The 15,005-nt window shown below is 31.0% G+C and overlaps 1 protein-coding gene across 16 annotated transcripts in view; it reads right to left on the bottom strand.

Moving 5' to 3' along the window:
- LOC145258715 (nucleoprotein TPR-like) overlaps nt 1-15,005 on the bottom strand; it is a 198,587-nt gene that overhangs the window by 163,020 nt on the left and 20,562 nt on the right. For all 16 annotated transcript variants that reach the window (XM_080116631.1, XM_080116632.1, XM_080116640.1 and 13 more), the window contains exons 6-13: nt 9,246-9,359; nt 8,388-8,438; nt 7,590-7,682; nt 6,841-6,921; nt 4,302-4,389; nt 2,987-3,055; nt 1,797-1,865; nt 1,220-1,311 (exon numbers count right to left, since the gene is read on the bottom strand). In XM_080116631.1, coding sequence (XP_079972757.1) covers nt 1,220-1,311; nt 1,797-1,865; nt 2,987-3,055; nt 4,302-4,389; nt 6,841-6,921; nt 7,590-7,682; nt 8,388-8,438; nt 9,246-9,359 — 657 coding nt within the window. The remainder of the gene's footprint in view (nt 1-1,219; nt 1,312-1,796; nt 1,866-2,986; nt 3,056-4,301; nt 4,390-6,840; nt 6,922-7,589; nt 7,683-8,387; nt 8,439-9,245; nt 9,360-15,005) is intronic.

Raw genomic sequence — 15,005 nt, 5'->3', positions numbered from 1 at the left:
CATGTGCTATTAGTACTACCGCAACCTGGCAAGACTAGTTAACCCTACGAGTAGTACTCATAAAATGACCATTTGACAAGCCAATTACTTAAAGTTCAGCTTCGAAATCACAAGGCTATTTACAATTTTTTAAAAATGTTCTTTGATAAAGAATTAGAGGCACTTCAGAATAAGAATGAAAATCCCAAACTTGAATTTCAATTAAATCCAATAGTATCTACTTAAGTGTCATGTCAAAATTAGTACAATATCCAAAACTTATGAAAAATGATAAAGTAAAAAATCTATATGTATAAAAGCGAAAATGTATGTATGTACGCTTTTCCTCGATGTCCACAAAAGGCTTCTCTCAGAGAAGCGCTTGCTCGCGTCACAACTTCTTAAAACTTTTTATATCATCTATAAATTGTAATATCTCACACTTAACCATGGAGCTCGCCTGTCTATTTAATTTTATTGACTTTCAAACGTTAATTATTCCACATTTCCCGCATCGGCACGAGTTACATTCGGTTTTCGGTATAAACAAAAAGCGAAACTCAACTCATCACCGGCCCAGAGCCAGTGGTCTCTAGAGAGCTAAGTAACGTTTGTTCAATGTCGACTTCGTCATATCAGACAGTAGCTTTCATTTCGAGACGAGACACTCCCCCTAATAAACAGGGAGCTGGTTTTCCCCGAACTTAGTTAAAAACAAACAAACTGATTTATTTATTTATTTATTTAAAAACTGTCCCGCACAAAATCATAACTGCTGAATACCTATCGCCGTCACGTCAATCAAAAACGTGCACCTGTTTTTTTTCACACTTTACTATTTTCCAACTGCACGTCGTCAAGGCTTCGTATTTTTTTCACGGGCACCTGGTTTTTTTCACATTTTCGGGTTTTTTCACACACAACTACAAACACCCGGGCAACGCCGGGTACCCCTCGCTAGTTAATTATAAATGAAAATAGTTTTGAAAGAAACTGCAAGTTCTACTAAAATAATAAACAGAATTTCAAACTGAGTTACTTCCTTTGTTTAACTTATATTTAAAAAATAATAATGCCAGATCAATTAATTGTGAAAGTAAATGCTTTATGTGATAATGCTGTAATATGTTACTAATTGTGACATAAAAATGAAGTAAATAACATTGTTTTATAATGGAAATTAAGCTTTTCAACTTTTGATTTCCGTTCTTCCAAAGTGGCAAATTATAAATTCACTTACTTGGGTAAGACTCATTCCTGATTTAAGTAATTTACTTGTTGCCGCAGCTGTAGGGGAAAGGGCAGCAATACTTTCATCAGTCATTCCCCGAGCTTAAAAACAACGAACAAAGTTATTCATTAAAGTATGTGATAAAAATATTTTCTAAAAATTAAAAAATATAAATTTAAAAAAAAAAAAAAAAAAAAGGATTATTATAATAAAGGGCTCCATATCGACCGGAATGTTTCCGATTTATGGAACAAATCGGAAAGAACAAAATTGTCGAACAATCAATTAGTATAAACATTAAAACAAAACATTTTAATTTTTTTCTTAGACTTCCAAATTAAGAATAGGTTTAATAATTTTCCTCAAATGGAGTAGATGAATAAACTTCATTTCTTTTATTGAAAAAAATAAATTTTTCAACCCTAATCCAACCTGGTTTTGCATCCGTATACCGTTTTACATTTTTTTCCCTGGTTTACAAATTATGAACTGCTTTCATGATTTTTGCTTCATTCCATAAATTGCAATGAGAAAAATTCAGGTTGATACGAGTCTTTTGCTACAGAAGCACCTAAATTATACTTACTCTTTGAAGATTTACATAAGAGATCATTTGCATTTCTTAATTCTTTTTCCATACTTTGAATCTTTTTATCTGCAAGTAAAAAGTTGAAACAAAATATAAGAGAAAGTTGCTGTAGTTTTTATTTAAACAATAATAAATTTAAAATTCAACGATTTAAAGACCAAAACAAGTGCAGAATTTTTTTCAATAAATAAACATTTTTTATTAAAATTAAATTCGATATTTCGAATCATAACAATATTCATCAGAAAATACAGGGATTTTTTTTTTTTTTTTTACATATTTTTGGTAGTAATGCTTGGCACGTTTTCCTTCAGATGTTAGAAGTGTAAGATTTAAATGTTCGATATTGTAGAAAATGCCGGTCGAGCGTGTATTTGTTAAGTAATAAAAAGTCTACTGTTTATAAGCACTGCTGATATGGAATGCAAAATTCAGTGCTTATAAACAGTAAACCTTTTATTACTTACATATACGCTCGACCGGCGTTTTCTATTTTATCGGACATTTAAACCTTACACTTCACCAACATCTGAAGAAAAACATGCCAAGCATTACCACCATGACACGTAAAATATATATATATATATATATATATCTTTATTGAATAAAATTCTGCACCTGTTTTTGTCTTTAAAAACATTAAATTTTGAATTCAACAAAATATATAAACAGCAGATATTTTATTACTTAAAAATAAATTTATTTAAAAGAGGCAGGAAAATCATAAACTTAATAGAGTTTCATAATTATTTAGATAAAGATTGATATTTTGGATTATTCAGACTACCATTCTCATCTTCATTATTATGTTCAAAAGTTCTGATCGATGTAACTTTTACGTGCACGTTTTTGAACTCTGGAATCTATGTAGAATTTCTTACTTGACACTTTATTGTAAGAAAACAAGCTACCCCCGTAGATTGAAAAGTTTAGTTTTAAATTCTGAATTTATTTTTTTTACAATTCATTCTAAAATGAAACTGAATCAGTTTAAGTTGTTAATGTTTGATATTTTAAAACTAAAAATTGATTATGTAAAAATCAATTTTTTTATATTTTTTGATTTTAATTATTTTTCAACATTCAGATGAAGACAGTATAAACCAAGAATAACAAACAGAAGTGCATCAGAAAATATAAACTAAGATCATTCAAAAAAGAAAAGATCATTGTAAAATATAACCTACCTTTTATTTCTAATTGTTCCATATATTTTTTCTTTTCAGCTTCTTTGGTTTCTTCCAACTTTGTATGGCCTTAAAAGAAATAAAAATAATCGAGTCAATGCTAAAAAGAAAACAAAAATAACAATTTAATACTGGCAGATTTTAGGGTACTTTTGGAGTTTATTAAATCAGCATCTTTAAAAACCAAATAAAAACTTTGTGATATCAAAAATCCAAGTGAGATGATGCTAGCAAATTGAAAAAATTTTTTAATCAAGTTAAAAAAAATCATTGTATGGTAGTTTTAATGAAAACCTTTTGTTAATAAAAAAAAATAAAGTGCTTTTTTTTTCTTTTTTCAAAGGGTTAACTTTAAAATAAGTCACAGAAAAATATTTTCATCATACAAATAAGATTAATTTTTGGTATTTATAATATAAATACAATTTCGCTTGCATGTATATGGCATAATCTAGGTCCAATTTGCATTAAATTAGACTATTTCCGTAATAACATGCAAATGTTGTCTTCCAAGTGATCTATTATGTCTGGTTTACCAGCGTAGACTTTAAATATCCCAAAAATAATCTAATGGAGTTATATCGCACAAATGAGGTGGCCAGTTAACTGGTCCATTTCATGAAATTATTCATTCTTCGAATGTAAATAAAATAAATTTGCACAATTTGCAAATGATGCACAGATGTCAGGCTCTTCATGATGAATTTCTAAACCAAGTCAAGCACAAAATAACTGATAGTTGTCATATAATGTAATTCAAGAAAGAGTTGTCAATTAAAAGTTTGCCGCCTCTCAAAAAAAAAAACAAAAAAAAACTATATAATGAAATAACTGTCAAAAAGAAAATTTTAGATTTTTTTTACTTGTACAACTGGGTTTGGGTTAATTTTTAAAATTTTTTTTTGTAGGGCTAGGGTGAAAAAGGAGCATGATCTTTTGGTCTTTAAGTTATCTGACAAAAATCAATAATTCCTTCCAGAGACTTATGTGTCCGTCTTAATTCAATGAAATTCATAAACGCTTTAGTCAATTTTAACTTGTTGAATTTTATGCAATATTTAATTCACAAATGTCAATTGTGGTCTGCTACAATCTGATTGGCTAAAAGTTTCACCATCTTCCAACAGTTTATGTAAATTGCCAAAAGATGCCAACTGTCGAGTTCAGTATGGGTCATAAACTGCAGAAGTACAGAAAAATTATATTCAGAAAGTTACAAAGAATCACCAAAATGTTTATAACTATAAAAAAAATTTTTCTAAAATACCACAATAGTTTTTTGAAATCATGGCATGAAAAAAATAGAAATACTTACTTTCAGAAGCTTCTTTATATAATTTCTGTAATTCTGATACTGCTCGTGTTAATTCTTTCATTTTTGCTTCTGATTCCTCAGATAAGCCCTAGAATTATAAATCAAATAATTTTTTTTTTTATCAAGTTTTTTATTATTTTTGTTCATCTCAAACAAGGCATACTGCCATTGAAACAAAGAGGCTATTGGGATAGGGGCCAGATTTATAAATAAATAGGACACACAACATGAGGAGTTGAGCAACAAGAGGTTTATTCATATTACATTTAAATTTCTGCATGTTGGTACGGTCTGGGGAAACAGGGAGGCAAGTAAGTGGTCCAAGCAAATAAGCTATTATTTAACTCATAATTTTCTTTCTGGATTTAAATACATATTGAAATCTTTCGTAGATTTTTTTTTAACAAAGGAGTCATCACTTATCAAGGCTTGGAGGCCACTCAAGGATAAAGGTTAATGAGTGTATAGTAGTCAATGGATCAATATTGTAATTGTTAGTAGTGGTAATTTGGTAACTTGGATTACTTAAGGGGACGGCTCATCAAGAACTTGCTTACATCGAACTTGAAGACGACCATATTGTAGTTGGCTGGAAAGCAGGGAAACGAAAGAGTTTCACAAACGTGCAATTCTAAGAAATAAGTTTTGTTCATGGAATCTACATTTAAGTTTAGGCACAGATAAAGAGTGGAGAGGAGTATTTATAGTGGTTTCAACTAGAAGAGTGTTTTTCATGAAAGTTTGGCAAGGTGGGGACCATAGACTGGAGCAAAGCAGAGACAGGCTCACAAAATCTCTTCTGTGGGAAAGAGGTTGCAGGGAAGAGAAAAAGGCATTCATCTACTAGGCTACAAAGTCTATTTTGTACTCTGTCAAGGCAAGATAAGCTCCTGCCCAGATGTGGTAACAGTACTCCATCCTAAGATGTACTTGGCTCTTATACGGCAGCGAGATATTTACTGGAGCGGTAAAATGACCCCACCATTTTTCCAGCAGCCTTGGAAAAGGTTGGATGTATGTGTTCCATTTCAGATTAGGAGTAATAGTCAGACTCAGAAGCTTGTCAAAACATGGAGCCTCCTCAAGACGAAAGCCATTCATTTCAATCGATGCCAGATGGGGGATCAGAGCATTGATGATGAAAAGATTAGAATTAACCAACAACCACTTTCCCCCATTGTACCATGTGCTCGAGATCAGAGTAGAGAGAATCAGATAGAACTTGGTAATTTACGGCCTTTGAAGTTTTGCCATAGATGGTAGTATCGTCAGCGTAAATGTTATTTGGGAGATCATTGACGTAGATTAGGAAGAGAGGTGGCATTAAAATGGACCCGAGAGACTTCAGCATTAATACTGTGAGCTTCTGATTTCTGCCCATCAACCACTACTCTTATAAACCTATCAGAGAGAAATAATCAATTTATCCAAAAATTAGTCTATTTATCTACACTATAATTGTTGTAATCATTTTTTTTTTAAGTTATTTCTCAATCATTTTGTCAGTTATGATATTCTGTAAATCACTAAGTCTTAATTGAAAAATTTTTAGGTAAATATTGAAAAAATTTTTGTTACTAAATCTGTTTCTAGTGGTATGGATGACAGCGAGAAGATTTCTAAGCATGAGGGTAAGGCTACTTTCTCTATTCATCACGAAAAAAAAAAAATAAATAAATAAATAAAATAAATATCAAAACTACATAAAAAATTTTTCAAAATCAATCAAACACTTTTTTTTTTTTTTGAAACCAGAGCAATATTTGCCTTATATGACATAGAAAACTTTTAAGTATGTACTTCGTGTTAAGAAAGATATTATCAATGAAATGTGGAGAAAATAGATCTTTACTTTATGCATAAGTAAAACTAACATTTAGTGAAAACCTGTTCAATATTTTATCACTACTAAATAAGATTGAGAGGTGGGGGGGGGGGGTTATAACTTATTTTTATATAATACGATTTTAATGTTTATAATCAAGAAAAAGCACTTATCCAGAATTCCCTCTTATGAAAAGACAAAATTAAAGACCATTTGTATGATGTACATACTTCTAACAACAAAAAAGACCACGCAAATTGATCAAGTAGTTTTATTTTTATTACAAAAATCATTTTTAAACAAATTTAAGTTTTCCCAATGCCCCCTTCTGTCTCAATGTTAAGACAGACTTTCTAAAATCCCTACAAAAGCTTGAATTATTTGGAGCTATTTCCTGTATTCCTTCAAGCTGTTTTCAAGATGGCGTCGTAAGATCATTGCTTGTCCTTAGCCATAAAATCTGATTTCCTTATTTAAAAATAAAACTATTCAATCAATTTACATGACTTTTGGTGTACAATTTTTTTTTTTCATCACAAGTACGTATATTATACAGATTTTTCTTTATTCTTGTATTTTAATGAAGGAGAATTGTGGACAAGCACAAAAAAAAAAAAAAAAAAAAAAAAAAAAAAAAAAAAAAAAATCCAATTTTCTGTTTTTAATACTCAAAATGTAGATATTTACATCTACAGATAAGTATTTGATTCTTACCTTATAAAGATCTACTAGTTTGGTTTGGGCCTTTAATTCTTGTTGAAATTGGAAGTCCATTTTAATCTGATCATCACGTGCCTAAAAGTATACAAAAAGAAAAAAAGAACATACAACTTTTCTGAATTTGAGATGAGGATTGATTATTCATATTCTTGAAACTACTATTCTCATCTTGAGTGTTATTTTCACATTTTAGATGATATAACCTCCGACTTTCTTCAGGTGCATCTTGTCGAACTCTGGAATTTTCACGGCAAAGATTCCTAATTTCAACAAGATAAACCTGAAGTCGGAGGTTAAATCATTTAAAATGTTGAGATAAAGATTAGAAGAGTAGGCCAAAAAAATCCAAACAATACATATATACAACCGTCAATGAAAAATATTTTACTTACTATTTTCTTTAAGATTTAAAAATATGTGTTATACCTAATGAACGCTATGAATTTTTCTTTTTTTAACATTCTTAGGACAAAACCTTATAAAAAATGAAATGATATACTTATAATTAAAAAAATAAAATCTACTTTAACATAAAATTTATACTCACTTAATTTACACGTGAGGAGTGTTCCAAAAGTAATGCCTCCTATTTTTTTTATTCTCTGCCCAAATGGATCAGAGAGGATTATAAATTGTAACTAACTTTTTGGGTTAAAAAAAAAAAAAAAAAAAAAAAAAAAAAAAGGAGGTACTCTTGGAACAATCCTCATACATTTGAAATATGACATTTGAAATTTACTTACATCTTTCAGCTTTTTATTGAAATTTTCAATCTTATCTATCTGCTCAGTGTTGACCTTCTTCAAAGATTCTATATTCTGTTTGCAAAGTTTGACCTAAATAAAATGAAGACAAGAGCATTATAATAACGTCAAAGATTTGTAGGTGCAATGTTTCAGTTAAAATAAACACATTTTAAGCATAATCGTTCCTGTAAAGAAATTGTAAAAGCTTAAAAATCAGAAAAATCTATCTTTGTAAATTTGTGCAAAACAAGATTTGATAATTAAGGAAGATTTTGGGTTTAATTTGTTTTATTTTATGGCGTGTCTACCTTTTTGGGTTATTTAATGCCGAATCTAGTAATTCTAGAAAAAAGTTTCTACGCTTCAAGATATTTATGTCTTGAAATATTTATTCTTGGTATTTAGCTGATGAAAATTGTTCTTGGCTTTCAAGAACATGATTGAGTTTTGCAAATTTCAATAGAAAAAATACAATACAAATGTTTGGTGCATTTAAGTCAGGAAGCTGATACCTTCAGACAGCTTGATTTGATAGCACCAGGAAGGAAGATTTTAAATTAACTTAAAAACACAAGATTAGAGACATGTAAAGTTTTAAGAGATCACAATGTACACAATTTTTAAGCATGTAAATTTAACATGCCAAAAGAAAACAAATATATATAAAAATTAAATCTTTACAAAAAGTTCATTTTAAGAAATAATGGGGAGCTTAAAAAGTTTCCTTCAAAATAGTATAAAATAATGCATGCTAAAACAAAATATCAATTTAATATAATAGAAATTTAATATTACCTCTTCTGTTTTGCCATCCAATTCAGATTGAACCTGCAATAATTGTGCTGTCTGGAAAAAAAAAAAGAAAAAAAGAATTTAATCTTTTTCATCACGTTTAGAAAAGTATAATTACTGGGGGGGGGGGGGCATATGGATTGTTTGACAACAGTATGTAAAAATAGAAAAAAAAAGAAAAGAATTTTGATCCTAAATATAAGTTTTTTTTATTTTAATGGAAATTGTTCTAGGCAAAGCATGAAGCCACTTGATGTAAGAAGCTAAAAAAGAAAATTTTAAGGTCAAAAACTAGCCAACATTAAGTATTATATGAATTCAGCCATTCTCCTTTCTTTGTCAGAAACATCACTCATGGAATGCGAGGACTAAAGTAAGAGAGAAATGAAATTAATGGACAATATGAAATAGGAGTTCAAGAAGTATTTATGTATGTAGCTAAAATAAAACCATAATTCAAGTAAAGACAAAGAGGGTGAATGAAAACAGTATTGAAACCTAATCAACTCACCTGGTTAAGAAAGACTCTCTTTGATCCGTTTCACATTATACTTCCTTTCTTTACATCCTATCTTACCACGTAATAGTCTAGTTATTAACTTCTATATGGAATTTTCTACTTCTCTACTTATCCTAACCTTATGTAGAAAATAAGGTTATAGTTTTTTGGGTTTTTTTTAAAACACACCAGCATCCAATATTGTTATACAAAGATTTATAAATGAAATCTAAGACGGCAGGTAATAAATCTATTCCTATCCTATTTGGGACTCACTGCCTGAATAAAACCTTATGAGAATGTGTAATGCAGTAATCAAATTTAATTTCTCTATCCCATATAAAAGAAAAAGATTTTTTTACCTTATCCTTCAAGATATTCTGTTGATCCCTAATCTTCTTTTCCAACTCTCCATTGAGGTATTCAACTTGCTTCTGCAGTTGTTCAATTTCTTGAGTAAATCTTTCTTTTTGGTACTATAAAAAATATAAAAGGTGTTCAACATATTTTAGTAACAGACCAATTGTCCAATGTATAAGCATATTTAGGAGGCGGATTCAACAATGTAAGTAAGGAACATGCAAATATGGAAAAAAGCGAAAAACAGATTAATTTAAACAAAAAGGGATTAATCACAGTCATGATAGGATTCAATATTCCACTTATTCAGTGTAAATGTTTACTACTATTTTATTATGTTTATTCTTCATAAAGCTCTGATTTAATTAGTTTATTTCGACCCCAACACACATTTTATTGACATTACAAGTTTTTAGCATATTTGTACAATCAATAAATTGCCATACTTATCACAACCAAACAGCTAATTAAATTGAATTTAGTTACACACTGTCGTTTTGAGGTGGAAGTGTGCGATTTCTAGAAAAAATGCAAGGCATATTCACTTAAGAACAGTTTATTTTTAGAAAGATGAAAATTCCACGAATAAAAAAAAAATATAAATAATTTTTAATTTTATCATTGTATCTACTAAAAGACAAAAACCAATATAATCTAAATTTAAAAGCAATAGAGAGAAACATTACATAGGTTACTTTGTAATCAAAGGAATATTTGATGTTATCCTGCTTCTATAGTCACATTGTCAACTATATATATATATACACACACACACAAAAAAACTTATTTTATTATTTACCTTCTCTATAGGTGGTTAGGCACAAGATCATGTGCGAGTTTAATGAAAGTTTCTACGGAACAAACTATATTTGAATCTGACACACAAGTTTTCAGTGTGTCGTTACACATCATCACCCCCTTTCTAAATATCAACATATGGATTACTTCTGCTTTCCTTTCCAGTCTACCAGGGTTTGTACAGATTTTCAATGTCCATTTTCAGGACCTTCTCCAGACAAAATTCAAAGTTTCAAAACAAAAATTTGGGATGTTTTACAACCGACAGCAATGCAAAGAAATCAAATATACAACAAATAAATGTTACCATAACCAAAGTTACTTTGCAATTTACTTGCATCATTTTTTGTGCTTTTACATAGTAATAAATGCTTTTTATTTCATCTCAAATATTTATGGCTTTTAAGATTTCCAAGATCGATACCGTCGTGTCCATTTTTTCAGCCCGTCCATATTATATTATCACAATTTTTTTCTTTTTTGGTGTGGGGGGAGGGAATTCGCCATTGAAGAGTCTCATCCACAGAAGGAAAGTTTTTTTTTTTTTTTTTTTTTTTTTAGAGGAAGGGGGAGGGGTCATTTTTATTTATGGCAACTGCACTACCCCCACCCCAAATTAAATCTATATATATAAAAGCAAAAATGTATGTATGCATGTATGTTCGCTTTTTCTCGATGTCCACGAAAGGCTTCTTTCAGAGAAGCGCTTGCTCGCTTCACAACTTCTTAAAACTTTTTATATCATCTATAAATTGTAGTATCTCACACTTAACCACGGAGCTCGCCTGTCTATTTAATTTTATTGACTTTCAAACGTTAATTATTCCACATTTCCCCGCATCGGCATGCGTTACATTCGGTTTTCGGTATAAAAAAAAGCGAAACTCGACTCTAATCACAGGCCGAAAGCCAGTTTGTTCAATGTCGACTTCGTCATATCAGACTGTAGCTCTCATTTCGCTCCTCCTAATAAACGGAGCGGGTTTTTAAAAACAAACAAACCGATTTATTCAAAACTGTCCCGCACAAAATTGTAACTGCTGAATACCTATCGCCGTCACGTCAATCAAAAACGCGCACCTGTTTGTTTTTTTAACACTTTACTATTTTCCAACTGCGCGTCGTCAACGCTTCGGGTTTTTTTCACATACCCCGAAAAACACCCGGGCAACGCCGGGTACCCCTCGCTAGTCATAAATAAAAGTAAAAATAGAGAGGTTTATTTCAAACTGGACATAATATAATTCTCAAGGTCTTTTCAAGAAAGTTTCCTTATTTTCAAGGATTTTTCAAGGTAATAATAGAAATAAGGCCTTTTTAAGGCAAAATTCAAGGACTTCAAGTTTGTGCAAATCCTGCCTACTCCTGTCAGAACATATTTGATGTTATGGAACCTTTCTGTAACATTGTTCACATGAAAACTAATTAAAACATAACATGTCAAACAAAACAAAATACACATATTCATAGACTAAGTTTTTTTTTTTAATATTCTCTTCCAAAATAAACACTACAAATTACATAATTTTACCAATTCTAAGGATTCTTCTATATGTCATCTCCCAAATTTAGGAATAATCAATTGCGTAGTCTTAGCATAACAATGTTAACACACATGCGTGCATATATATATATATATATATATATAAATAAAAAAGAGGTATATGTGGGGGAAAAAACAAGGATAAAAAGTTCTCAATGTTAGTAGTGCCAAATATGTTAATTATCATAACCTCAAGTGTATTAACTTAATTCACTACAAATTGTTTCAATAGACAGGATAAAAATTCCCCGCCCATATCGTCAGAGGATTCAAGTTACAATAAAAATAAAAAGGAAAGATATGTTTTTTTTGTTATTACATATGGATATTAAAAGCCAAGAGAATGGAAGTAAGAGAGAGAAAGGGGAGAAGGGAAAAGGAAGAAAAGAAAAGAGGGAGAGTGAACAACAAAAAAAATTAAAATTAAATGAAAAAATTGGTAAAATTATAAATATAAGATAGGGCAAGAGCGCCGGGGTGGGGGAGAAGGAAGGTAATAGATTATTGATTGTGTAAAAAAAAAGTTCTGGATGATAACTTTCACGTATCTCAAGACCGAAATGGTTTGGTTTTGTTTTGGCTTAACGGCATATCAACCCTTTTCAGGTTATTCAATGCCAAACTCAGGATTAAAAAAAAAATAAATTATGTATTCAAAGAACTTTATGACGTCAAGTATCAATCAATTCTGTATAGTTCAATAGTTTTGTTTGTTTTAATATCTAACGATCTTTTTTTTTTTTTTTAAGTTTTATATATCCTCATATATTCATTCATAAGGTTTAGTTGGGTTGATTCAGAGAATGATTTATATTTTTGTAAAGATCCTTGTTACTCTTAAAAAGGATAATATTTCCTCTAGACAGTTGTTTTCGAAAAGTTTCTTCATGCTGTTGTGTTTGAGGTATTGTTTTCTATCTTTATCTAGAGCTCTACATTCCACAAAAAGATGTTTAATGGTGCAAGTTTTCTGGCAGAATGGGCATTGTGGTTGTTGTTCTTGTTTTAGAATGAAGGAGTGTGTGAGTTTTGTATGGCCAATATGTATTCTAGTTATAACGACTTGTTCTTTTCTGGATTTGGGGGGAGTTTGTCTCCATTTTTCCAGTATGGGTTTGATTTGGTATAATTTGTTATTTGTGTTGTTATTCCATTGTCGTTGCCATTTTGCATGAATTAATTGATTAATTTTGGGTTTGAAGTCAGTATATGGTATGTTTATTGTATCTGGTTTTAAGTTTAGAGCTGATTTGGCCGCTAAGTCGGCTCTTTCATTTCCTCTTATCCCAATGTGACTTGGGATCCAACATATAAATATTTCTTTGTGTTCGGATAATGAATCAATTCTATTTGTTAGTTTGATGATTAGTGGGTTTTCAAGTTTTTTGTTATTCAGAGATGTCAAAACGGAAAGTGAATCTGAAAAAATTAGGAATTTCCTATGTTCATCTTTTTCTATAATGCTGAGTGTGAGGTCGATGGCACATATTTCGGCAGTAAAAATAGAGCTTTCTGTTGGAAGAGCTTTTTTAAGAGTTTTTTCATTCGATACGGCAGCACATGCCACTCTATTATGGTCTTTAGAGCCATCGGTGAAAATAGGTAGATGGTCTGAATATTTTAGGAGAATATCATAGGCTTTTTCGTGGTAGATATTAGGGTGGGATTTCGCTTTTGGGAGTTCATTCAAGTTTAAGATTACTTTTGGTTTTTTAAGTATCCAAGGTGGGGTTTTAGGTAGTATATGTTCTTGGATATTTTCTACAGTCATTTCTGATTCCTGCAGTATTGCTTTCATTCTAAGACTAAAGGGCTTTATGGCCTTTCTTTTTGCTTCAAATGCCTCTTTATATCTCGGATTGAATGTAGCTTCATATGCTGGATTATTTCGTTGTGCTTTTAATTTAGTGTAATATTGTGCACCCAGTTTTTGACTCCTTATATTTATAGGGATTTCGTTGGCCTCTGCATGGAGGCTTTCAACTTAGGATGTTCTAAAATCACCGAGAGCTAACCTCAGTCCTCCATGGCAGATTGGATCTAAAATCTTTAGGTAGGACTTTCTGGCTGATTGGTATATAAAACTACCATAGTCGAGTTTTGATCTTATCAAAGTCCTATATAATTTCATTAGTGTTTCTTGATCGGCTCCCCATTCTGTATGGGCTATTACCCGTAGTAGTTGCAGTCTTTTGTTGCAACTATTTCTTAGATTCTTCAGGTGGGGGATGAATGACAGTTTTTTGTCAAATATAAGGCCCAGGAATTTGTGTTCTTCTACGGTGGGGATTATTGTTCTTCCAAGCTTCAATGTAGGATCATTATGAAGTTTTCTCATGTGGCAGAAATGAACGCATTTGGTTTTTGATTGGGAAAATTTATATCCATTTTCCATTGCCCATTTGTCTAATTTATTTAAGCAGTGTTGGAGTTTGCGTTCGATGGTGCATATATACTTTGATCTGCAGAACACCAGTAGGTCATCTACATATAAAGATCCCTCAACACCAGGGTCCAAACATTTCACTATGCTGTTCATTTTAATATTGAACAGTGTCACAGATAAAATGCTACCTTGAGGTACTCCTTCCTCTTGATTTGTGGTGTCTGAGTAAGTAGTTCCAATGCGGACTCTAAACTTTCGGTCAGATAAAAATCCTTTTATAAATTGTGGGAGTCTGCCTTTTAGTTCAAATTCGTGCAAGTCTCATAATTCCATATTTCCACGTAGTGTCGTAGGCCTTCTCCAGATCAAAAAATACTGCTGATAGGTGCTCATTTCTAATAAAGGCTTCCCTTATGGCTGTTTCCAATCTAACCAAGTGATCTGTTGTGCTTCTCTTATTACGGAATCCACATTGTAGGTTGGAGATAAGGTTGTTGGTTTCTAGGTACCAAACCAATCTATCATTTATCATTCTCTCCATTATTTTGCACAAGCAGCTAGTCAGTGAGATTGGTCTGTAGTTTTGTGGATTCGAATGGTCTTTTCCTGGTTTTGGTATTGCTATTATTGTGGTTTGCCTCCACGAGTCAGGAAATTCACCTTCTGTCCATAATTTGTTGTAAATTTTTAGTAGCAACTTCAATGATTCCAAAGGGAGTTGTCGCAGGAATTCGTAATGGATTTCATCAGGTCCTACGACTGTGCTGTGGGATCTTTTAATAGAATCTTCTAATTCAGTTAATGTAAGTAGTTTATTATAATCTTCTAGGTTTTTTGATTTAAAGTTTAGTTTATATTGTTCGATATTTTGTTTAATTGTTATAAATTTAAAGTTATGGTTTTGGTTAGATGAGTTTTGAGAAAAAGTTTCGGCTAGTAGGTCTGCTATATTCTTTTCATCGGTTACTCTGGTGTTGTTTTTAAGCAGGTGTTTAATTGGTGTTGATTGATGTTTACCTGAAATTTTTCTAATCA

This window comes from Euprymna scolopes, chromosome 3, assembly GCF_053919585.1.
Source record: "Euprymna scolopes isolate OS-2025 chromosome 3, ASM5391958v1, whole genome shotgun sequence".
In the NCBI taxonomy this organism is placed as follows: Eukaryota; Metazoa; Mollusca; class Cephalopoda; order Sepiida; family Sepiolidae; genus Euprymna; species Euprymna scolopes.
Note: the sequence above shows the minus strand (reverse complement) of the source record. Positions and strands in the feature narration are given on the sequence as shown.